Raw genomic sequence first — 23,372 nt, forward strand, 5'->3', positions numbered from 1 at the left:
TGTTGGGAAAAGGAAGAAAAGCACACACAAGAGCAAACCCAAAACTTCCTGCCCTGCTTAATAATCGAGTAATGAGTCCAACTCGGCTGGGAAAGTCAGTTTATACCGGGTGAGCTCTTAATTAAAGAAGGGCCGAGCAGCAGCTCTGCTGAGTTTTACAGCCACACACATCTTCCTGCCCCGAAGAGCCCGGGAGCGGTGCGGGAGGGACAGCGGGACCGGAGCTCGGGGGGGACGCTGCTGTCCCTTCCTTCGCTGCCCGGCTGGAAGCAATGCCCGGGAGGCGGCACGGGGAGAGGAAAGGCGGCCGGGACAGGGGACAGAGCCCGGGAGGCGGGCAGGGAGCCCGGCCGCGGCCCCTGCAGCGTTTGGGGGAGGCCGGGGAGGTGCAGGGCAGGTGCTTTGGGGCGCTGGGGCTTTCCAAATCCTGGGGACAGAGTCTGGAGTCCCGCAGCGCCGGGCCCCTGGTGGCCCCGGGCGTGGGACAGCCCGTCCTGTGCGGGACAGCCGTGCAGGACAGCCCCTCCTGTGCGGGACAGCCCCTCCCGTGCGGGACAGCCCCTCCTGTGCGGGACAGCCATGCGGGACAGCCCCTCCCGTGCGGGACAGCTCCTCCTGTGCGGGACAGCCATGCGGGGACAGCCCGTCCTGTGTGGGGACAGCCGTGCGGGGACAGCCGTGCGGGACAGCCCCTCCCGTGCGGGACAGCTCCTCCTGTGCGGGACAGCCCCTCCCGTGCGGGGATAGCCCGTCCTGTGCAGGACAGCCATGCGGGGACAGCCCGTCCCGTGCGGTGACAATGGGATGTGTCAGCTCAGGCCGCACCACCCACATCGGGTCACCCTCCCTGCGGCTGGGGGGTCCCTGGCGAGGCTCGGGGTCCTGCCGAGAGCCCGGAGGGACAGGGACCCGCTCCCCAGGGCCGCTCAGGGACACGGGCGCTCCAGCAGCTCCGTGGGGACACCAGCACCCACCCGGGCAGGCTGCGAGGGACACGGCAAGCTGCTGTGCTTTCCACAGGGCCTGGGAGGTCACTGCACCCCCAGCACAGCTGCCCCGGCCCTGGCAGGAACTGACTTTTCCTCTCCCCAGGCACAACTGCTCCACACATTGCCTCGGGCAAATGCCACTTTCTGGTCACCTGCAGCCAGGGGCCGAGAGCAGCGGGTGGGGTGAGCCGAGCCCGCACCCGCACAGCGCTCCCCGCTTACAGCTGCGCTTTCAGCCCAAGCACCCACAAACCCCATTATAAATTAACAGTTTTATTGAATATCAATAAATTGTATATCATTATATAAAAAGTTTCATCAGTACAAAATTGTGGCACAAAAATATAAATACCAGTGTACCTTTGAAATGTAAACATCCTCTTTGTAATGATTCCATGAAAACAATGTCCAAAGAAAGATGCATTCAGGAGGCACCTGTCAATACCCATAAATAGGGCTTTTGGCACACACCTGTCGATGGACAGCCTTGGGACAGGCCACCATTGTATCAGCTGACAAGTGCCTGCTATTAGTCACAGTTCTCTTGAAAAGCAGTTGTTAAGAGTCATATTAACAGGTGCTTGAGTGCATAGCTGCTCTGTAAACAGGGCTGGGGTTTGGAATGGCTACCCCTGCCTTTCATGGACACTGTTAATCTCGCAGGCATTGCAAATTGTCATTGTGCTGGGGAGAAGCAGCTGCTTCACAACTACTGGGATACTGTATTATTGCATAGTTACACCTTCTACAGGCGGGTTATATACACTCGGGGTACGGGGGAGTGTCTTGTCCTTCATTAAAAAAATACTGGTTCTTAAAAGCTACCAAGTGGTTATGGTGTTACCAAAAAAAAAAAAAAAACCCAAAACAAAACAAAAAAACCCAACAAATCCAACCCAAAGGCCCCAGCCCCCCAAGCTACATGGTCGCAGTGTTCAATACCGGCGCGGGGCGAGGCTGCAGGTCCAGCCCTGCAAGGTGCCGAGTGCCTCGGGCAGGGGGCACCTGCCTCGGGGCTGGGCAGCACCGCGACCCCCGAGTTTCACACGCTGGGCACAGAGTGCACCCTGCACCCCCGTGCCAGGACGTGCCAGGACAGGAGAAGTGGTCACAGCACCAAGCCCGAGCTCAGGAAGCGTTGGGACAATGCTCGCAGGCACACGGTGGGGGTCTGGGGGTGTCCTGGAACATCCCGAGGGCAGGAATTAGACTCGATGATCCTGGCGGGTCCCTTCCAGCCCAGCAAACTTCACGATCGGGCTCTTGCATCGCAATGGAGGCACCAAGTGAGGAGTGTGAGGGTCCCAAGGGCCAGAGGAGCAGTGTCCAGCCCGGTGCGCACTGCAGTGGCGTGGAGGAAGCTAACTCCTACAGAAACTAGTTACAATATTGGTATTTGTGGTGAGAGAGGCGTGGGGAGTCCTCAGCGAGAGCCAGAGCAGCCCGTCTCCTCGTGCTTGTGGAGCAGCGACATGCGGGAGAAAGTCCGGGAGCAGGTTTTGCACTGGTACTTCTTTACATCTGAATGGGTCTGCAGGTGGGCGCGGAGATTAGAGCGGTCAGCAAAGGCCCGGTTGCAGTGTGTACAGGAAAAGGGCTTTTCACCTATGGGACAAAGAGAAACGCTCCCAATTAACCAGTGCATCAACACATGGGGAATATCAAAGAAGGAGCCATTCATTAGCCAAAGTTTGCGCAGAGCACAGTGAAAAGAAGTGCTGGCTGTTATTGTTCGGGGAGAGCCGGGTATGTACAGCATCGCTTGGGGGGAGAGCGGCCAGCTCGGGAATCGTACGCTCCTGAAAAACCTTTCCTACGAAGCACGGCAATGTAATGCTGGAAACATCTGCAAGCAGCACGGCAGTCGCACAGACAGCCGAAGACACGATACTCGTCTGCTGCGCGGAGCCAAGCGCGGAGCCCGCGGCGCGGCAGGAAAGGCGAGCGCTGTGTGTTAATTATATCATAGCAGGCAGCGGCTGCGAGGCGCCAGCCCAGGCTGAGTGCAGCTATTTCCTCTGCCGAGCCCTGCGCTCCCCCTTCTCCTGCCCGGCTCGCATTGAAAAGCCTGGCCAGGGCGAATTCCTCCCAGAAAGGCTCTTTTGGAGGAAACAAATGTCTATGCTCAATTTGGAAAGCACAATTAAGTCTACCCGGCTTCCTTCAGCCATCATCTTTAGTACGTTAAGAGGGTGTGAAATCAGTGCCAAGTCACAATTACACCGTCCCACGGCCCCACAAAGGATGCTCGGGAGATGCTTTGTCGGGGCGGCCGCGGCAGCGGGGTGGGCTGCAGCTGCGGCCCCGCGCCAACAGGTGCCAACAGCACCTGCCCGAGGCCTCGCCAGCCCCGCCGGGTGCATCCCGGCCCATCCCGGCGCATCCCGGCCCGGCCGTACCGGGAGCGGGGCCCCGCGCCGCCCGGGGACCGAGCGCTGTACAGGGGCGGCTGCGGGGAGGCTGTGCCCGGGCTGGAGCCCTCGCAGCGGGCAGGGAGGGATGCTCTGGGCACGGCGGGGCGCGGGAGGGGCTGCAGCGGTCTCACAGCCGCTTCACGGCATTTTGGGGAGGCATGTGTCGCCGCTCCCGGGCAGGCGCTGCGCTCGCAGCAGCAGCACGGATTTACAGGCCGGGCCTTGACCCTGCGCTCCGTTCCAGCCGAGAGGATATTTAAAGGACGTTTTAGAGAAATGTGCCAAGGGGGTCTGGGAAGCCCTTATCTTCCCAGATAACAGCCGGCCCGCCGATTCGCTGGGGCAGGGGAGCAGGGAAGCGGGAGGCGCTAAGGGAGGGAGGGAGAGGGACAAGAGGGGACGTTACCAGTGTGCGTCCGGATGTGGCCCTGCAGCAGCCAGGGCCGGGAGAAGGCCTTCCCGCACATCTTGCAGACGCAGGGCAGCGTGTGGCTCCGGATGTGCATCTTGAGAGCCCCCAGGCTCACGTACTCCTTCTCACAGTACTTGCAGCTGAAGGATTTCCTGGCCTGGGCATCGCAGTGCAATTGCTTGTGCTTGGAGAGCCCGGCGAAGGTGGAGTACGCCTTGGCGCACTGGGCACAGCGGAAGCGCTCGGCGGCGGCGGGGGCCGAGGCCGGGCTGGGGGGCCCCGAGCTCTTGCCCTCATCGTCCTCGCTGGAGAGCGCCGTCAGGTCCAGGGCCGGGGCCGCGCCGGCCGCAGCCTCGCTGCCCGCGGCGCCCGGGAACAGGCTGGACAGCAGCCCCGCGTCCCACACCAGCGGAGGGTAGTAGGCTCCGGGGCCGAGCACCTCGGGCGGGGGGATGACGGGCAGCGGGCACGTCTCGTACAGCAGCGGGGCGGCCAGAACTGCGGGAGGCAGCGGCGCTCAGCGGGGCCCGCGGCGCTCCCGGAACGGGGGCGGCGGGGCCCGACCCACCCCGCGGGCTCGGTGGGACCCCATCCCAGGCTCGGTGGGACCCCATCCCAGGCTCGGTGGGACCCCATCCCAGGCCATCCCTCGGCAGCCCCGAGCAAAGGGACCCACCCCAGCCCGCCCCGCGGGAGCCCAGAGCCGCAGCCCGCCCCGGGGCAAAGGTGACCGGCCTCGCACCACAGGGACCCCCGCCCCTGCCCGCCTTGCCGGGAGGGATGGGGCGAAGAGAACGCCACGCTCCCGCCCGCTGCCGGCCCAGGAAGCTCCCCACGCACCCATGTGCGCCCCGTGAGGGAGCCACTGGTGCCACCGACGTCCCCGGGGTACCGGGAGCCGTTCAGCATCCCGGGACACGGGATCGCGCGCCACGAGACGCACAAAACCGAAACGAACAACCAAATCCGCAGCCCCGGAAGGGTCGGTCAGCCCCTGCCCGCTCCTGTGTGGAGCTTTAGGGAGATCCCGCAGCGGAGCCCCCGCCCCACCCGCGGAGCACCGCACATGTACGGCCCTGTCCACGCACCGGCCTGGCTCTCCAGCTCGCTGTAGTTGGGCTTTTTGCTGGCCGAGAAGTGCTTCTTCACCAGGAAGGAGCGCGGCATCTTGCAGCCCCGGTGCCGCCGCCGCGGGTCGCGGTGCGGCCGCCGCCGCTGATATCCGCGCGGGGCCGGGGGCGGGCGCGGGGCGGGCGCGGGGCTGTCCCCGGGGCCGCGGCCAATGGGCCGGGCGGGACGGGGCGGGCTCGGGCAGGTGTCGGCCCCGCCGCCGGGGGCCGAGCCGAGCCGAGCCGTGCCGAGGGGACGGAGTCCGGGGGCCGCTCCCACGGCTGCCGCCGCCGCCACCACCGCCGCATCAGCCGCTCGTGGCTTCCCTCCGGGCGTTTCCCCGGGCACGCTCCCGCGGTCCGGCCGGTGCTCCGGAGGGGGCGGAACCTGGAGTGACCCACAGCCCGTGCCCAGCGCGGGCAGAGCGGCCGTGCGGGCTGGAGGAAGGCGCTGTGCCTGGCGGTGATCCCCGCACCCCTGCTGCCTGTCCTTCCCCTCCCCACGGCCGTGGGCTACGGGGCAGGGTGGGACACGCCTCAGCCGTGCCCGCTGGGACACAGCCCTGCGGTGAAGCACGCTTCACAGCCTAAGAGTCCTCTGGGAAGAGGCAGTGACTTTTGGAGCAGCGGGATGGATCCCGCACAGCCCTCGGTGACTCCCTCCCGCTCCCAGGGCTCAGGAGCACCTGCACAGACACATTTTCTTTCTGCTGGGAAGGTTTTGGGCAGCGCAGCCGTGCCCCCAGCAACCTCTCTGTCTCCTTCCCGGCTGCCTTCCCCTGACTTTTCCACGGGCAGGGCGGGTCACAGGGCCCCGCTGAGGCACACGGTTCCTCGTGTCTTCCCGCTCCGCAGGGCCGTGTGCCCACGGGAAGGTGCCCAGGCACGGCTAGCGGGTGCTGGGGCAGCGGTGGGCAGAGATGCAGCCTGCGCTCCAGCTCAGCCCGGCCCTCGGGCTCGCCTGGGGCTTTCCCCGCTGGAAGGGCTCAGGGCACGGCTCCAGGCACCTGCTGCAGAGCCGCGCTCAGCTCGGGCCAAGGCAGCTGCTGGCGGCTGCCGCGGGAGGAACAGGTCCTGCTGGGAATGCCTCCCCGGCTCCGCCGCTCGGAAAAGAGCCGTGTGCTGCCCGCTCGTGACTCAGCCGGCACACATCGCACATCGCCGCGCCAGCCCCTGCTGACCGCATCTTACTGTTTGGCCACAGCGACACAAAATGCAGAAGTGGGAGCAAAGCTTCCCGCTGGCACGGCTGCAGCGCGGGGACTGAGCTCTCCGTCAGCCTTTCCTCAGGGCAGGAGCAGCTTGGAACGCCTGTCCTGCCAGCCACGCGCATCCTGCCCAGACCAGACGCGTTTGCAAACTCTTCCCCTGCAGCCGCGTGCTCTGGTACTCGATCATCCCTCTTTTGCTGCCGAATCGCCCGCGGCTTTCAGCAGGTGTTTATCTGCAAAACCCACCCCTGGATCAGCCCGAAGTTCAGGGGGAAAAGTGCCCCCGGAGGCTTTGGGGGGTACGAATCACGAAGGTCAGGTCCCCCCGTGCTCTGGGGTGCAGAGGTGCCGCTCCCCGCGGGGCGGGCCGGGGCTGTGCAGGTGCCCCCGGCCGCTGCCCCCCGCTCCTGCACCTGCCGCGGATGTGGTTCCAGCGGGGACACCCGCGCGGGGAGCACGGCGAGGTGGCTTTCTTTCGAGAAGCAACGCCGCCGCCTGGGCTCTTTCTGAAATGGTAATAGATCTGTTCCGACCACTGCACGTGGAAACTTGCCTGTGCTAGGGGAAAAAACAAGATCAAGGGAGACAGCGACCTGACCCACCCGTGCCTGTGGGCCAGCATGGCAGGGGACGGAGCAGGACGCAGGGGAGGGGATCGGCAACGCTTCACGGGCTGGAAGTGGCAGTGAGTTTCTGGACTGTCCCACCCTCACCATCAGAGAGGGCATCAGAGAGCCCCACGGTGCTCAGGGCAGACCTGCCACCAGCCATGGCACAGCTCCAGTTCCAGACGCACAAGGACTGGCCCAAGGAGCTCACGAATACACTTCAACCACCTCCAGAGCAACAAGTCTGCTAAAAATTCTTATTTTTACTTCCCTGGCCCCACGTCCCCACGAAGCATCATAAGAATATCTGGCTGCAGAGCAGAGCTCCTCCCGCCAAGGGAGGCTGTGCTCGGAAAAAGAAGCTCTGGCCGTGGGACGGGGTGTGAACCCTCACGGCGAGGCTGGAGAAGCCCCTGAAGCCCCCGGCAGCCCCCCGAGCCCGGCGGAGGGGCTGAGGCCCCGCAGCGCGCCGGGAGGAGCGAGCCGCGCTCTCTGCGAGATGCAAGACCTCCCTCTGCCGTCCGCGGCACCGACCGCCGCCGCCGCCCGGGGCTCGTGGGCCCGGCCACGGCACCCACGCACGGCACGGGGCGCCCAGGCAGCTCCCAGAAACCCCACGGAATTATTTTTTAAACCCCAGCATCTGTAAAGACAGAATAAATGTGAGAAGAGCTAGAAGAGAGATCTAAGCCAGTAGCAATGACACCTATTTTTCATTAAGTGCTGAGTATTTTCTGGAGCTTTGGGGAAGGAGTAAGGAGGGAAAAGCGAGTTTGCATAGTGGTTTCAACAGTCCTCATTTGTACCACCCAGAAAATCATGTAATTTGCCCATAAAATTGAATGAAGCACAGACCAAAGCAACTGTAACACAAAGCTGTGTGTCAGAGAAACAAACACAAACCCGCCCCCAAAACAGGCAAATGCTCCACTGTAATTTTTAGTATATTTAAACCAAAAAAAAGCTTTAGGACTGCAGACACATCCCCCATTTGCTTTTCCATGACTTCACACAGCCCTGGTTGGTTTTTGAGGTGGGCCCACCAGTGAGTGTCCAGTACAGCTGGGCAAAGGCCTTGCAGAAAATTTGCTGTTCTCTTTTCTGTCAGGTGACACGAAGACCTGGAACACAGCACTTACGCTTCAGCAAGATCTCATCCCGCAGCCTACGGAGACCACGGGGATTTGGTGCTGCAATTCCACATGAAGCAATGCCGCACATTAGGAAATTAATGCTGACAACAATTTATCAGAGCTATTAAGACCAGTCGTGGTCTGGAGACAACTTTGATGGAATAGCTCAGCTGAAGCCCGGCCTCCTGCCATGGTGTGTCCCTGCGCTAATTGCGCTCCTCGGGCGGGCTCCTGGTGCCAGACAAGGGGAATTTCCCGGGTCCGGGCCGGCCCGATTGCATTACCCGCACAATGAGCCGCAGGATCGGCTGCTGACGAGGCGCGAGCACCGCTCCCTGCCCGGGGACTCCTGGAAGCTGCTGTGCCCTAGACCGAGGCTTTCCCCACCACCCACCCAAAGGAGATGAGCGCAGGCTGTGCACAGCACCCAGGCGCCTCTCAGCCCTTAAATCAATCAGGGAGTCTCAGCCGGGCCAGCGCAAACACTCCAGGCGCTCAAAGGAAACACCAGCACCATGAGGAAGAAACGACAAGAGCTGACACAAAGGTAGGATTTTATAAATTAAATGGCCTTTATTTGCAACTTGTCTCCAAAAGTCAAAAACATGACAAAGTAATTGCTCGGAAGCTTCTAATTGCTCCTTAAACATTTCACCAGAATCGCATGGAAGTGCACTTAGAACAGAAGCAGGAACCTGCATTCCTGGCAATGGGCATCACCAAACTGCACCGTGAGCAGAGCCCAGAGATCCCTGTCGGTCCCCACAGCCCTCACCTCTCTGCAGGCCGAGCACTGCAATAACCACCCGAACTCAGCACCAGGAGGTGCCACGTCCCAGCCCCACAGCTCTGGGCAGTGCCCACAGGGGTCAGGGATCAGAGTGTAACAGCCCCTGCCACGGGCCAGAAACACGAACCCACGGGCAGCGAGAGGTGCCGAGGTCTGGCTGGACACAAGGTTGAATCAGGAGGTTTTAGCTGGAGTGAGTTTCATTATTTTCAGGGCAAGGCTATCCTGCCTTCTGCAGAGCATGATGGGAGCAGCTTACTGCTCAAATCAATTAATTAGCACTCAATTCCGGGGCGGTGCAGGCCCTCTGCTCCAATTACAACGCCTGCATTGGACATCCCAACACTCCGATGTACAGGTTCTGGTCAGGTGCCTTAGATCTCAGCAGCTCCACCGTGAACTTCATTAAAGCATCACATTAAAACTAAGGAATCTTCAGGCTAAGGGCTGGAACTGTCCTGCTTTCAGGGCTGTATTTTACTTTTCCCTGAAAGCTACACCTGACTCCACACACACTGCCAGATGGCAAACAACCCAAGTACAGCTTCAGCCACTTTAGGAACATTTAAATGAAGAACAGGAATTCAAAATACCTGATAAAATCCATGATGCAGAAAGGAAGTGCTATGCCAGTGCTATGAATTACTCCTAAGTTTTCCCACCAGCTTGCCTTGAAAGATGGAAAACCCAAGAACACATATGAAAATTTTAGTTTATATAGAAAGCCGAGGTATTGAAAAAAACCTTCTGAATTCCCCTATCAGCATAAGGCTTAAAATTACTAGGAAACCAGTTTCAAACCCACCAATTTAATCATAAAGCCAGCAATTTTGATTAATATTTGCTAAGATAGTTTAAAAATTATGCATTTTAACTAAGACCAACACTAAAGATCATTTTCCAGACTAGAAATTATAGTAAGAATATGGAGGAAAGTAATCATCATGCATAGAACTGAAGTATTTTGAACTAGTTTTTACACAGTGCAAAGATTTCCTAGGAAAGTTTGCAGTTTGAACACTCATACTGAAGATATGTTTTCCATACAGTTGGGAGGCTGCCTGTAGGATTGAAACACTGGGAAACATTATGGAATCACATGTATCAGAGGTCACTTAAATGAGAGCTGGTCTGACAGTTACAGTTAGCACCTGAAGTCTCACTAAAGGGGACAGAGCTACCAGTACACCTCACATACAATCACTTGAGATAGATAAATGAGATTGGGAAGATATTTATTAACTAGTTCAGGCCATTCCATTTGGAATGTTTTTGATTTTAGACAGTGAAATAAACACAACTTCCAAAGAAACCTATAGGCATAGGTAAAGGTAAAGCCTTGGTTCCCACGTGTTGATCTACATGAAACTGAGTCTAAGCAAGTAGAAAAATGGGGCTGACAGGGCTGAATGTCAGAGACCATGATACCAAAGGACTGAATGGCACAGAAATATCAAACCAGGATTTAAAACTGAGATAGGATTAAAGTCTTCTATACTTCTGGATGCCTGAGTTAATCTTGGGATGTGCAGGGAGAAGTGCAAGGATGCTGGGCATTTCCCCCTCGTGGAAGCTTGGGTTTGCAGGAAATCTTCTGGCTGGATCACTTATCCCGCAGAGAGCGCATCAAAACCTGCGCCATCATATCATCCTCATCAGCATCGTAGTCCTGCAAGAGGCAGAAAGGCTTTCACTGGAGAGCCACGCTGCAGTGCCATGGCAGCAGCAGGAGCTGCAGATCTGAACCCTGGGCACGCCAGGGATGGCACAGGATGTGCTGGGGTGGCACAGGGATGTGCTGGGGTGGCACAGGGATGTGCTGGGGTGGCACAGGATGTGCTGGGGTGGCACAGGGATGTGCTGGGGCGGCACAGGGATGTGCTGGGGTGGCACAGGGATGTGCTGGGGTGGCACAGGGATGTGCTGGGGTGGCACAGGGATGTGAGGGGTGGCACAGCAGCGCCCAGGGAGCTCCAGGAGCCCCGGCCCCGCTGCCAGGGGGAGCCAACACTTACCACAAAGGTGTCGTAGGAAAAGCGATGTCGCCTCTGCAGGTGCTCCATGAAGTTAGCACTCCTGTAATTGGGGTCCCCCCACGGCATTGAGGCACAAATTGGGCAAACCTTCAAAGAAAAAGCCAGTTAGGTCCAGTGCTTCAGTGCTTAAACGCTGACAGCAGAGGGAGGGACAGCCCGGGGGAGTGGAGCTCAGGGTCTGTGCTGTCACTGCTCTCCATGCAAAGTGATGGCCAGTAATTTGCTGGGACATTTACTGAAAAAGCCTCAGATAACCCTGAGTAATTCTAATTCATGTCTTAGATCCCTGAAATGGAATGGCTTACTCTTCTCCCATGTTCTGAAAATCAGAACTCATTAAAGCCTCTTGCTTTAGAAGATTTCAGCCTTTATTTCACCATGGCAGGAAAGATTCCTTGGTATTCTCTGCAAAGTTCACTTCTCTCCAAGAGAAAAAAAGGAACTTTATTTTCCTGAATTATCTTGAATTCCAAAAAACTTCCCAGAAAAAATGAAAGTTTCCAATTCAATTCCACGTTTTGCGATTCCTCTTACATAAAAGGAAGTATCACAGATAGAATGATATACTATTTATCACAAGCATTTCTCCTAGCAGTTAATAGTATCTTCTTGCTGAAAACAAGGAGAAAATTAAATGTCTGGTATTTTTTAAATTATATTTTACTGCTTTGCTGTGCCTAATTAACTTTGAACATGTGCCATTTTTCAAGGATGAAAAGAGGATGTGGCCCAGCTGCAGTGCAGAGAGCCACTGAAAAGTGAGAGCAGAACCACACCAGGCTTAGAGGCACGACCAGCACAGCCACATTGACTGAACAGCAGAAATTACACCTATTTAATTCAAAACTCTCTAACTCACTGTTTCAAAGGGCTTTAAGACCAGACTTCATTGCAATTCTTGCACCAAGACTTTTTATTACCACTTGTTTTGCATCCATGCTGTGCAAAGCTTTGCAGTGCTCAACCAGCCCTTCTTGATCAAAGTTCTTCTCGCTGCAGTACGGGCAGGGGAAGGTGAAGCGATTTGGGAAGTTCCTGGTCGGAGAGAAAAGGTTATTTACAAATGCAGATTATTCAAGGCAATAATTTATGTATGCAATTAATTTAGCAATCAGTTTGTAAACTCCTAACAGTATTTTAGGGAACTCAGTGTTTAGACTGAATTACAGTTTTTCTGCAAATGTTCTAAGTGCCATTTATCACAGTTTTCTCTAATGCCAGGGCACCACCCACTAGTCACCAATTCCCACTTCCCTCCTCTGTGGGCGAGTACAATCAGGAGACCAAGGTATTTCAGAAACCAGCTGCACCTACAGAATGCCCTGATCCTAGAGATGTCCAAGCAGACGCAGCAGAGTTCACCGGGGCACAGCCAGCTGCAGGATCAAGGCTCAGTTTTTAACTCCATAAAAATCAGCAGCCAAACTGAGCAAAGAGGTGAAGTCTGCTTTTACTTCCAAACCCTTTCCTGTGCCAGAGAAGGCCAGGATTGCAGAGCAGAGGCATTACCTGGTGCTGTGGAGGGGCTCTTTAGTCACAGCTTTCACGCCTTCCATGATGTAGTTCTGGTACTTGGAGCAGGAGGCTGCGTGGCTGCGCATCTTGGACAGGTACATCTGTGCAGGCAACAACAGCACAGCAGGTGAGCTCACAGCACCTCCTGAACAAAGCAGCAAACGTGTAAAGCCAGCAGCTTTCAGCACAAGAGGTAAAGCAGGAACTCCAAATACCTCAGCTGGCCAAGCAGAAAACGTTTGAGATTACAGATTAGTTAAGATGTAACTCTGCTCTCTGTGGTATGCCACCATGCACCCCTGCTCACAGCAGCAACATCTCACTGTAACTTTATAATCAGAATCTTTCATTAGAAATTCATTTCCTGAAGAGGTAACAACAAAAAACTGTGGAAAGAATGTCAACATCTGTATGCTGCCTATATCAAACAGCTTTAGCACATATCAGAACAAACACTTTGACCTGATTTTGCAGAAAGCTGAGGAGGAAGCAGTTCATTTTCCCCTAGGGGGACACATCTCATGTACTAAATTTCCAAACGCTTTCATACTTTTTTATTGCAGCCGTTGCAAGTGGTTTCTGTTGTTTCAATTTGCTTTTCCAAGTCCAGAGCTCTGCTCCCAGGCGACAGGGTGCTGCGGCACACCCCGCAGACTGGCTTTTTGGGCTTCAGACATTCCTGCAGGCACGGCGTGCAGAAGCTGAGGCGGGAGAAAAGGAGGAGGTGGTGAGACAGCTGCAGTGCCTACTGCCCTTGCACAGCTCTGCCCCAAGGACTAACAGGGGCTTGAGACTCGATAAAGAAGGGTAAAAGAAGCTGCTGGCTCCTGGGCATGAGGGATCCCAGGCTGTCACACCCAGAATTGTTGGACAGCGCTCTGTGCCCTCAGTTTCTGGACAGAATCATGGAATGGTTTGGGCTGGAAGGGACCTTAAAGTCTGCCCAGTCCTACCCTGCCATGGCAGGGACACCTCCCACTGCCCCAGGCTGTTTCAAACCCCGTCCAGCCTGGCCTTGGGCACTGCCAGGGATGCAGGGCAGCCCCAGCCGTGCCAGGGAGGGATTTCACCCCCACACCCGCCTCAGCCTGCCCTGCGGCGGTGCGGAGCCGCTGCCCCGCGTCCCGGCAGGGAAGCGGAAGCAGAAGAACGCAGGTTTCCTTTCCCCCGCTTTTCTTTCGCTTTCTCCCTTCCAGGCCGCTCCAGGCCCCGCTGCCGGGGCGCGGAGCAGCGGCGGGGCCCGAGCGGCGGCTCCTCCCGCATCCCCGCGGCTCCTCCCGCATCCCCCGCGGCTCCTCCCGCATCGCCCCGGCTCCTCCCGCATCCCCCTCTCCCCGGTCCCGCTCCCCGGCGGCGCTCACACGTGTCCGCAGGGGACGCGCACCGGGCAGTCGAACACCTCGAGGCACACGGGGCAGGTGAGGCGGGACAGCGGGTCCGGCCGCCGCTCGGGGCCCCGCGAGGGCCCGCCCGCCGCCATCTTCCGCGGGGGCGGCGCTGCGCACGCGCGGCCGGGCCCGGCGGCGGGCGGGGCGCACCGGGCGGGGCCGCCGTGCCCGGGCGGGGCCGCCGTCTCCGGGAGCCGCCGCCGGGCGGGGCCCAGCCCCGCCGGTGCAGCCCCGCTCCGGCACGGCGGGGGCCTGCTGGCCGGTGGTGTCACGGCCCCGCAGCCGCTCGCCGCCGCTATTCTCCCCCCGGTTCTCCCCCCGCAGCCGCGGAGCGCGGCCCCGGGCCCCGCCCCGCTGACATCACGCGGCGGAAGCGCTCCCGCCCCGCCGTTCAGTTCCGGGCCGCCGCCGCCGCCGCGGCCCTGCCCGAGCCGTGAGCGCGCCGCGCTCCGCCCGCGGCACCGGCCGGGCCTCCGCGGCTCTGCCGGGCAGCGCGTCCGGACCGGGCACATCCCGGGCGCTTCCGCCGCAGCGGCGGCGGCTCCCGGCGGCGGAGCGGAGCGGTGAGGGGCGGGACAGGCCGCAGAGCGGGGGCTTGGCCCCGGTGGGCGGGCGGCGGGGGGCGGCGGGAGCTCCCGGTGCCGGTACCGCCGCGGAGGCCCAGGCGGTGCCCGGGGCTCCTCGGCCCGGTCCGCAACAAGTGTCCCGGGCACGGGGCGGCCCCGGTGGCGCGGGCTGCCCCCGGTTGCGGTGCCGTGTCCCGCAGCGGCACCGGGAGCGCCGGGCGGAGGGCGCACCGCGGGACGAGCGGGGTTTGCCCCGTGTGCCCCCGCTGCCTGTCGGGTCGGTGGCACCGGCGGTGCAGCGCGGTCAGAGCCGCTGGCTCCCGGGGCGGTGTGCCCGGGGCACGGTTGGGAACGTTCCGTGCCTCGGCAGCGGCACTGCGCTCCGGTCAGCGGCCGCTGCTCGCGCACCCCGGGGGACGCTGGCCTTCGGCGGAGCACCTGCGGCAGCGGAGCGTTCCTCCTGCCTGCTGGCAGCCGGGAGCTGCTGAACCTATATTTATCCGTGCTGCTCGCATCGCGAGCTCTCCGCAGCCCGTCACCATGGATGTTGCTGCTGGGTGGGCTGCGGGCACCGGGAGAGGCCGGGCTGCCTGCGGCTCTGTGCCGGAGCAGCTCTCATGGCACAGCGTTGTGCCCTGACACATCTGCCAGGCTGTGCCCTGACACATCTGCCAGGCTGTGCCCTGACACATCTGCCAGGCTGTGCTCTGACACATCTGCCAGGCTGTGCCCTGGCTCAGGTGCTGGGCACGGGGCGCAGTCAGGGCTGCCAGGGGCTCTGGGAGCCGCAGGGTCCATGAAGGGCTCTCCCATCACCGGGCCCGCTGGCCCTGCCATGCCTCACGTGTCGCCAGGCGCGTTGCTTGGTGGGCGTTGGCAGTGGGGATGGCAGAGCTGTGGTGCTGAATGCTGGCACAGGATCGCTCCGTGTCCTGGGGGTGTTGTGCTGACGTGCTAGACAAAGAGCTCTCTGCAATTCTTGTGTGCAGCTCTTCTTGCCAAGGAACAGGCTCTGCTGTCTTTGTCCGCAGACTTCATCCTGCACAAGTTGCAGAGGAACGTGGGGAGGGAAGGCACTGCTCCTGGCCCTTATGCTCAGATGTTAATTTAGCTCTCCACATTTCCTGTGATTCACAGCCTGTCTCTTGACAGGAGTGCGTGTGCCTTGGAGGAGAAGCAGAACTGCTACTTAACTTTCCCCACACGGGGCTGGCACTGAGGACAGCCTTTCATCGAGGGATGTTAACTGCCAGGCTGTTGATTTTGTTGTTTGTTTGTTTCCCTGGCCTCTCGGTTGTTGGTGTTTTGTGTTTTGGCTCCTTTCCTTCAGTTGGTCTTGCTCTTAACAAGTATTTTCCTGTAACACGAGTGTTGATCGGTGTTCCAGCAGCTGCAGTTGATACAGGGTGGAAAGTCTTTTCTGAAGTGCTGTTTGACACGGACTACATCTGAAACAGTGCACTGAATTCTCCCAACTCCTCTCCCCTGGCACTGAGAGCTGGTTTGTCTTTTCATGTAGTCTGCTTTGTGATCACAAGTTCCTGAGGCATTGCAGATGGAGTCTGTTGGCCTGTTAATTACCTTGGTTCTGGTAAAGCAGCATTTGGGAGATTCTCTTGTCACCAGCTATTTCAGCTCAGTGTGTGAGCTCAGTGCACTGAAAATGCAGATCAGTATATCCGTAAAATCAGCTATCCCTGCAAACAAAAGCATACTGACAGAAGCACAGCAATGGTTTTACTCGGTTCCCATAACCAGCTGAAGGTGGCAGGTGTAGTTTTGTTGCCAAAAGATCCCAGTGGTGTTTGCAGCTGCCAGCTTTCAGCTGGGATTTGGGCTGTGGTTTGCAGCAGTTGGGAGTGGGTCCTCCGGAGGTGGCTGCAGAGCTGCCCCAGCTTGGAGGTGCCAGCAGCAGGAACGTCAGTGAAAATGTGAGAAATCAAAGGGCAGAGTCCATAAACCTGCTCAGCCTAGGGACAGTCCTGTGCCACAAGAGGCGAGGGGGAAAAGCAGATGCCTTCACAGAATGAGCAGAGTGGGCAGGGACCTGGAAAACCAGCGGGGAATGATGTGGGAAAGCAGGACAGTGGCATTCCTGTGGCTCCTGTGCCTTTTCAGAGTCCTGGGGAGGCTGTGAGGGAGCTGCAGCTCTGTGAGGGGCAGGGGATGTCTGGGCTCTGTGCACCTGGGATGACTTGTGTTTGTTTTCAGTTTTTATTCCAGGACAATTGCCATTACTGGAGATTCCTAATGCCGGATACCCAACCCACTGCCGAATAACCATGAGAGAGAGGAGGTAGCTGCCCCCAGCGCGAGGGAAAATCTGATTTCAATGGATACAAAATACAAAGACGATTTATTTAGGAAGTATGTACAGTTCCACGAGTGCAAACTGAACGCCTCTGACAGCAAGCAGCGTCCTATTAACGATGAGTACTTGCGAGTGGCAGCAGCAGCCTTACTTTGCCTTCCCAAAATTGATCCCTTTTATAGATTCCGGCTGATAAAATTTTACGAGATGGCTGAAAACTCACTGAGATCTGTGAAATCCTCAAGTTTACATTGTCTCCGTAATGCATTCAACATGCTTGAGACACTTGGAATTAATCTCTTTCTGTACCCCTGGAAAAAGGAGTTCAAAAACATTAAGGTAAGACTTTTTTATGTAGCCGTAGTGAGAACATGATCTATTTTTCTTTCTGTGAAGGCATTTTGTTTGTTTCCTTTGAAGGCTTCTCTTTTTCCCATTTATAGCATTATATATAAATATAGATAGTACAGGTGGTAAACAGAAGCCATAGGAAAGTTCCTGTGTAAAGTAAGTGAAGTTTGTGCTGATGAGAGTGTCCCCAGAGCAGAAGTACAAGCACTTTCTGCAATGAGAGTGTGTATAAAGTAGGAGAAGAGCTTATTTAAGGTTGTTGTTCAGCCTCCCCTGCTGCACTGTTTTATTTCTGCTTGGAGAGGCTTTCACTGTGGTGGGTGGTCAAGCTGGATTTATTCAAGCTGACTCAGAGTTTGACTTGTCTTGCCACAGCTGTTACTGGACACAGGTATTAACCCAGGGCACGTGTTCAAGTGGATGCTTTGCCGAGGTTCCCACAAGTTGTATGATAACGGTGAAGGAACTTTTGCAAAAGAGTTGTTTTCAGAGTATCTTTGATCTGCCTGTCAGTGCTCAGTTCCTGATGTTTTGATTTTAAGGTGCTTTCAAAAGCATCTACCTAAGGCAGGTTCCCAGAGGGAAAAGTGGGGTGTCACTGCTGGGCTTGGGTGCTGCAGTCCCACTGGGAGCTCTCTGCAGTTGAGTTTTGTGTTTTATCCTTTGCCTGTGATGGGCAGACTGCTCTTGCCTGCACTCAGAACAGGCTGGACCGGGCTAAGCACATCCCTCAGGTGTGCCAGGTGCTGAGGGCATTTCAGCTTGCAGAATCTCATGTCTCTGCTTTTGGGGATCTTTTAGTGGAAGTTTTTCAAACAATATTAAGTTAAATAAAACTGACAGTTGAAACTGTGTAGTGACTACACAAAGAAGAGTGCACCTCAAGCATATTTAAGGCTGAATTAGAGTTTGGCACTCTGCAGTAATTCTGATTTCCTGTTAGCTGCAGCTTGTCCCTGCATGGGGTGGTTCCCAAATCCTGACCTTTTTGCCTTTCATGGCAGGCTTTCTGTAAATTCAGAAATTCATGTCCGGTATGCATTAAAGTTAATGTTAGTGCAGAGCAGAATGATTTAAATCACCAGGGAGGACATTATGCTAATCAGGATTTTAAATTGAATGAAAGCTCTCCTACTTTGAATTTCCCTCATGTGGAATTTCCATCTGCTGAGCAGGAGGGATGCAGAAATGGAGCTCATCTTGCCAAGGCAGTTGCATGTGTTCAGAGTCGTTATTGTTGTATTTAATTATACGGTCTCTGTCACTGAATTATCTGAACATCCAGTCCACCGCTGAATTTGTAACCCAGTTTTCCTTTTATTCCCCCCGGCCCTCAGACCTACACTGGACCCTTTGTTTATTATGTCAAGTCTGCTCTAGCGGAAGATGACGTGAGGCAGATTCTGAGCTACATGGGCTACGTCCAAGAACTGGGAACGACGTTTAAGCTCAAGGAGCAGGTCGACGCCATTCAAGTGAAAATGATTTCATTCGAGCTCTTCCTGGCCAAAGTGGAGTGTGAGCAGCTCCTGGAGATCCACCTGCAGGTGAAGGACAAGGGCTATTCCGAGGTGGATGTGGTGAAGGAGCGCAAGAGCAGCAGCGAGGACGTGCGGGGCTGCGCGGAGGCCATGAGGCGGCGCCTGGAGTGCAAGGAGGCGCTGAGCACGTCCATGGCGCGCATGGTGCTGCAGAAATCGGCCAGCGAGCGCGCCTCCAAGGACTACTACAAACCAAAGGTCAGCAAGCCTTCCAAGTCGGTGGATGCCTATGACAGTTACTGGGAGAGTAAGAAACCGCCTCTGATGAGCTCGCTGAGCCTCAGGAAGGAGCCGATTTTGGTCGATGCGGAAGATGACATCAAAGATGAAATTATCCGTCCGTCGCCCTCTCTGCTGACCATGTCCAGCTCCCCACACGGCTGTTCTGATGAATACCTGCCGACTTCCTCTCATCACAATGGCATGCTAAGAACAAATGTCCCTTATGGCTCCTATTTTTCTGCTCAAGAGGACTTAGATTTATATACTGAGCCTGATTCTAGAAGCGTGTTAAATTTTAAAAGACAAGACGCTATTAAGCCTGACGTGTGGCTGTTAAAAAGCGATGCCAACCCTGTTTACCACAAACGCACCCACCTAGCCAAAGAGACAGCTTCCTCCAAGTGCCAGAACTGTGGCATACCTTGTGGCGCTTCTGTGTGCCAGAAGTGTGACAGCCTGTTCGGCTCGAGGCAGGAGTACCCAGCAGTGAAACAGAGCTCCTACTCCATCAAAGCCCTCCCGAGCGATGGCTTGTCTCCCGCCTCGGCTCTGCGGGAGAAATCCCAGTACACACCACAGACTCAGGGCCAGGACAGGGCCGCTCAGTTTGGCTCCAAGCCCAAGCCTTCGGGCACCTCGCGCTGCGGCTTCTGCAACCGCTCGGGAGCCGCCAACACGTGCACCTTCTGCTCCAAGGTCTCGTGCGACTCCTGCCTCAACGCCTACTACTACGACCCGTGCTGCAGGAAGAGCGACCTGCACAGGTTCCTGCCGAACAACCAGCTGAACTACAAATCGTCCCAGCTGTCCCACGTGGTTTACAGATAGGCTGCATGAGTCTGATCGGGAAGGGAAGGGAAGGGGAGAGGAAAGGGCTATCCTAACTCATGTTCTGACTCCACGCTGACCTCTTGCCAAAATCACATGTCCAGATATTTGGAACCGTGGTTCAGTGATCAGGTGCCAGTTCTTGATTTTTGTGGCTTCACAGATGCTGCAGATCCATTAGATTTCATGCTGCTATAATTTAAGTAACTCCTAGATGAGCATTGCTTTTTAACTTACATGGGGGAGAAGAGCACATTTTTCCTTAAAACTTGGCAGCTGTTGTATTTTTAAAAAGTGACATCATACCTTCCTATTATATCATATCTTGCCCAAATAAAACCAGGCAGTATTTGAAAATAAAATCAGAGTTAAGATTCTCATTTTCTATGAGTGATGGAACCACTGCCAGTTTTTGATAAAGTATGACTTTGAAATGTGCAGGAAATACGAGAATGGCTAATTTTGCCAACAAGGACTATTTTTTGATGTGTGTCTGCATTTCTTGACCTCCAAAATGCAAACACCGTAACCTCTCTTCCTTTTGTCTTTGTTTCCTCCTTCTCCCCTTCTTTCCTGGTTGTTTATCTCAAGCTTATATAGCCTGAATCTGGACAGTGTGTGCTTTATTCTCCGGTGTTGCCAATATCATCCTGCTGGGTTTCACTGTATGGTATTTTAAAGAGGTGATCCTGTACTTGTGTCGCTCAGATGATGCCTGGAGTGTTGTCCTCTCAGATGAGTGTCCATTTTCTTTCTGTTGCACATGGTTTAAGTACTGTTCTTTGTACTGTAAATAGGTGATTTGGAAACAGTTTATTTTTAATAAATATTTAATATGTTGAGTTCTTAAAAGTGGTATAATCATTATAACTATGAAGTCTCTCTGGGTTTTTTGTTCAGGTGACTTTTTGTTTTTCCTTGTACTGTATTTCATAGCTTATTATAGCCACTGTGGCAGAATGATGTTCTTGGCTCTGATCAGTTCTTGGGTTTTAATCTGACATTTTTTTTCCCTCTGATAAGGCTGGCACTCATCTGAGTGGAGTCTTGTCTAAGAATTGCAGGATTTGCTCTCAGTGCACGCTTTTTCTTTGTGGTTATGGAAATTGTAAGTATCAATGTTCTGCTTGCTCCCAAATTCACTGCCAGTCTGTCTGTAATGTAGTCCAGCAAGTAAAGCACTGGCCTGGTTAAAAATCAGAGCTCATTTGTGACTCCTGTTCAAGTGAACCCATCAGTTATGGATGTGAAGCAGATAATGACCTCTGTCTCCTGCTGTAGCACTTGGGAACCCTGGCTGAGAGCCAGGACTCCCTTGTGTTGGGCTCTGTACAGTCTGACCCCCAAACACCACCAGGTTATGAATAGGTTTTAGTTTTTTATTAAAAAAACCCCTAAGAATCCTAACTCCTTTATTCCAACTATAGCTAGTTAGCACAAAGTATCAGGCAACCTAATCTGATGTGCAGAATTAAATGTGTTTAAAATATCTGTAAAGAACTCTAGCTGAGATGTAAACTGTAGTCCACTTTGCACTGAAATGATTCACTTTGGGGTTTTTAATCACTGTTAGAGTCTAGACTTCTCAACTTCAATGTCCATCACTCCCTGTGTGACAGGAACATGCATGAATGATTGTTTGTCTTACATTTTTTGGGGTGGGGGGGCTTCAGGTAGGTAGAGGGGAAATTACATAGGCTAGTGTTGTAAAATAGCTAAAAAAATTTTAGCCATAACTGCGTGTCAGAAGCATTATGGAAATAAGATGAAACCTGGGTCTTAAAGAGGGCTGAGAAAAATAAGTTACTGTCCAGTTTGCACTAAGAAACAAAGTGAACAGAGTGTGTTTAACAATCAGGGAAATTCTGAATCAAGGGACTGCAACTGAGCATAATGTCGAGGGCAAGTACTGCCTTGCCGACCCTGAAGGTTGGGGTGAATATTGTTTAAGTGAATGATTTTAAGGTTTTCAATCTTGTATGTTTTTTATAAATATATATATATATATATATAAATATGACACAAATGTAGATACATTATGTATATAGTGAAGAATTTAAAAACAATTTTACTATTAAAATGCAGTCTAAGGGTGAATTTAATTTTGGTGGTTATTTGGGTTTTGTTCACCTTCTGCAGTTTCATGCCTGTTTGGCTGCTCTACAGTGTATCTTCTAGTTCACCAGTTCAATTTCCATATGGCTCCTCACACTACAGTGAATAACTAAAACTGTGATGCCACGTAATTTTTATGGTGACCAGGGCAGGGGCTATACCTGCTCTGAAAAAGAGAAGTCCTCTGTATATATGTCATGGAATCCTGTAGTACAAACCTGTGTTGAATTGAAGTGATACCATGCTCTATTTTTGTGTATCTTACTGTATGAGGTTGCTGTGATTGATACAGTAAAATATATGCGGATTTAAAATGCAGGTGTTTTGCATCTGATTTGTTTAAATTAATTTATGTTTTGAAGGAATTCAAAAATAAAGAGGCCTTTAAGAAAAGGCTTCACTCTTTTCTTAAAGTGGCGTGTGCATGTGGCTGTCTGTTCCCTCTGCGTTTGCATGCCGTGAGCCGCTGCTGGCGGGTCCGTGCTGGGGCTGCAGAGCTGCTGAGACAGATCTGCTCCAGCGTGACTCGGTGTTGGTGGGGCACAGAGCCGCTCTGGCAGCAGCCTCAGCTGGGCTGGCAGCAGCTCCTGGGGCCATGTGGAGCTCCCTCCATGGACCCAGCCCTGCCTCTCCGTGGCACTTGCCCAGCGAGCTCCCCGAGCGAAGCTGCATCTCCCAGAAGATGTGTGATACTGCTGAGGTACATTTTGGCACTTGGATTAGGCCTTCTGGCTCCTTTTGCCTCCTGCTAGCTCTGTAGCAGGATAACTCCTCAAGTTCCAAACTAGATCATTCTTTTTGTTTGTTCCTTGTGTTAAAAAGCATGTCAAGTGCCTGTCCTACGAGTGTTTCATGGTCTGTTGTGCTTGCTGGAATTACCAGGGAGGATTATAAAAATCAGGCTCCAGGTAACTAAAATATTCTTGCAGGAAATCTTGCCTCACACCGTGATGCTTCTTGAGCTGACATGTTTCTGGTGCACATAAAGCAAGCCTGTAAGCTGTCTTGCTACCTGGCATCTCTGATTACAGACCTCTAAGCTTGTTTGCTGCGTCTTTGGCTTTCGACAGAAGCTTAAATGTTCCATACACGGTTAAGTAATTTAGACTTGATGATTTGAACTGACAGCTCCTTAACGTTATTTTCTGGAAGCTGACTGTAGGTTACGAGCATTTAGTGCACATTGCTAACTATGCTGTAGAATGTTTTTAGGGGAAGAGATTCACCTTTCCAGTATTTGTTTAGAAACAGGAGCTAATCTGAGCATGGTGATAATTGATACACTGCCAGAGAGACTGGGAGAAGAGCAGGAGGTGACTCTTGATGTACCTGGATTGGCTCTGAAATCAGACTGAATTGGGCCTTTTAGCATGATCATTCCCATGGTATCTCAGCAGCAGCTGGACTGGGCTGCAAGTGTCCCTGTTTGTTATTTCTAAAAGGTGTTCTGTGATTCCTTATGAAAACCGTGGAATGTGGCTGTGTTTGTCCAAGATTATAAGTACTTTTCTTTTATACCGCCGGGCTCTGCGCTGGCACGGCCCGGCCCTGCTCTGATTTTTTTTTTCCTTGGCATCAAGAAGAAATTTCTCTTCCAGCATTCAGAGTCTGGGGGGAACAGAAGTAATTTTGTAGGGAACTTTACATGAGGTTAGAGATTGCTTTAATTATTGGTATTTCTTACTGATGAGATCTTTTCTGAGTGCTGCAAATCCTGAATGTGAGTGATGGTGATCCTGGAGCTTCTGCTCCGGCTGCGCTTTATCATCCACAGTTCCTGCTTTGGGATGAGGATGTGAAATACCTTCTGACTTGGGTAATAGCTCCATTTGT

General features: G+C 54.6%; 3 protein-coding genes across 3 annotated transcripts; 1 reads left to right on the forward strand and 2 right to left on the reverse strand.

Moving 5' to 3' along the window:
* Positions 1–2,280: 2,280 nt before the first annotated feature.
* SNAI1 (snail family transcriptional repressor 1) lies at positions 2,281–5,058 on the reverse strand. The gene is made up of 3 exons (XM_002188099.6): positions 4,904–5,058; positions 3,810–4,313; positions 2,281–2,594 (listed from the first exon to the last, which is right to left on the reverse strand). The coding sequence occupies exons 1-3, from the start codon at positions 4,980–4,982 to the stop codon at positions 2,413–2,415; spliced, it is 765 nt and encodes a 254-aa protein (XP_002188135.2). The 5' UTR covers positions 4,983–5,058; the 3' UTR covers positions 2,281–2,412.
* A 3,366-nt stretch (positions 5,059–8,424) lies between these two features.
* RNF114 (ring finger protein 114) lies at positions 8,425–13,790 on the reverse strand. Its single transcript, XM_030288356.4, has 6 exons — positions 13,579–13,790; positions 12,768–12,918; positions 12,212–12,318; positions 11,623–11,737; positions 10,682–10,789; positions 8,425–10,335 (listed from the first exon to the last, which is right to left on the reverse strand). The coding sequence occupies exons 1-6, from the start codon at positions 13,695–13,697 to the stop codon at positions 10,270–10,272; spliced, it is 666 nt and encodes a 221-aa protein (XP_030144216.1). The 5' UTR covers positions 13,698–13,790; the 3' UTR covers positions 8,425–10,269.
* Positions 13,791–13,976: 186 nt separating this feature from the next.
* On the forward strand, positions 13,977–21,952 carry SPATA2 (spermatogenesis associated 2). Its single transcript, XM_030288355.4, has 3 exons — positions 13,977–14,168; positions 16,383–16,821; positions 18,171–21,952. Exons 2-3 carry the CDS (start codon positions 16,504–16,506, stop codon positions 19,422–19,424), a joined length of 1,572 nt encoding a protein of 523 aa, XP_030144215.4. The 5' UTR covers positions 13,977–14,168; positions 16,383–16,503; the 3' UTR covers positions 19,425–21,952.
* Positions 21,953–23,372: the final 1,420 nt, after the last annotated feature.

Source organism: Taeniopygia guttata, chromosome 20 (assembly GCF_048771995.1).
Source record: "Taeniopygia guttata chromosome 20, bTaeGut7.mat, whole genome shotgun sequence".
NCBI classification, from domain to species: Eukaryota; Metazoa; Chordata; class Aves; order Passeriformes; family Estrildidae; genus Taeniopygia; species Taeniopygia guttata.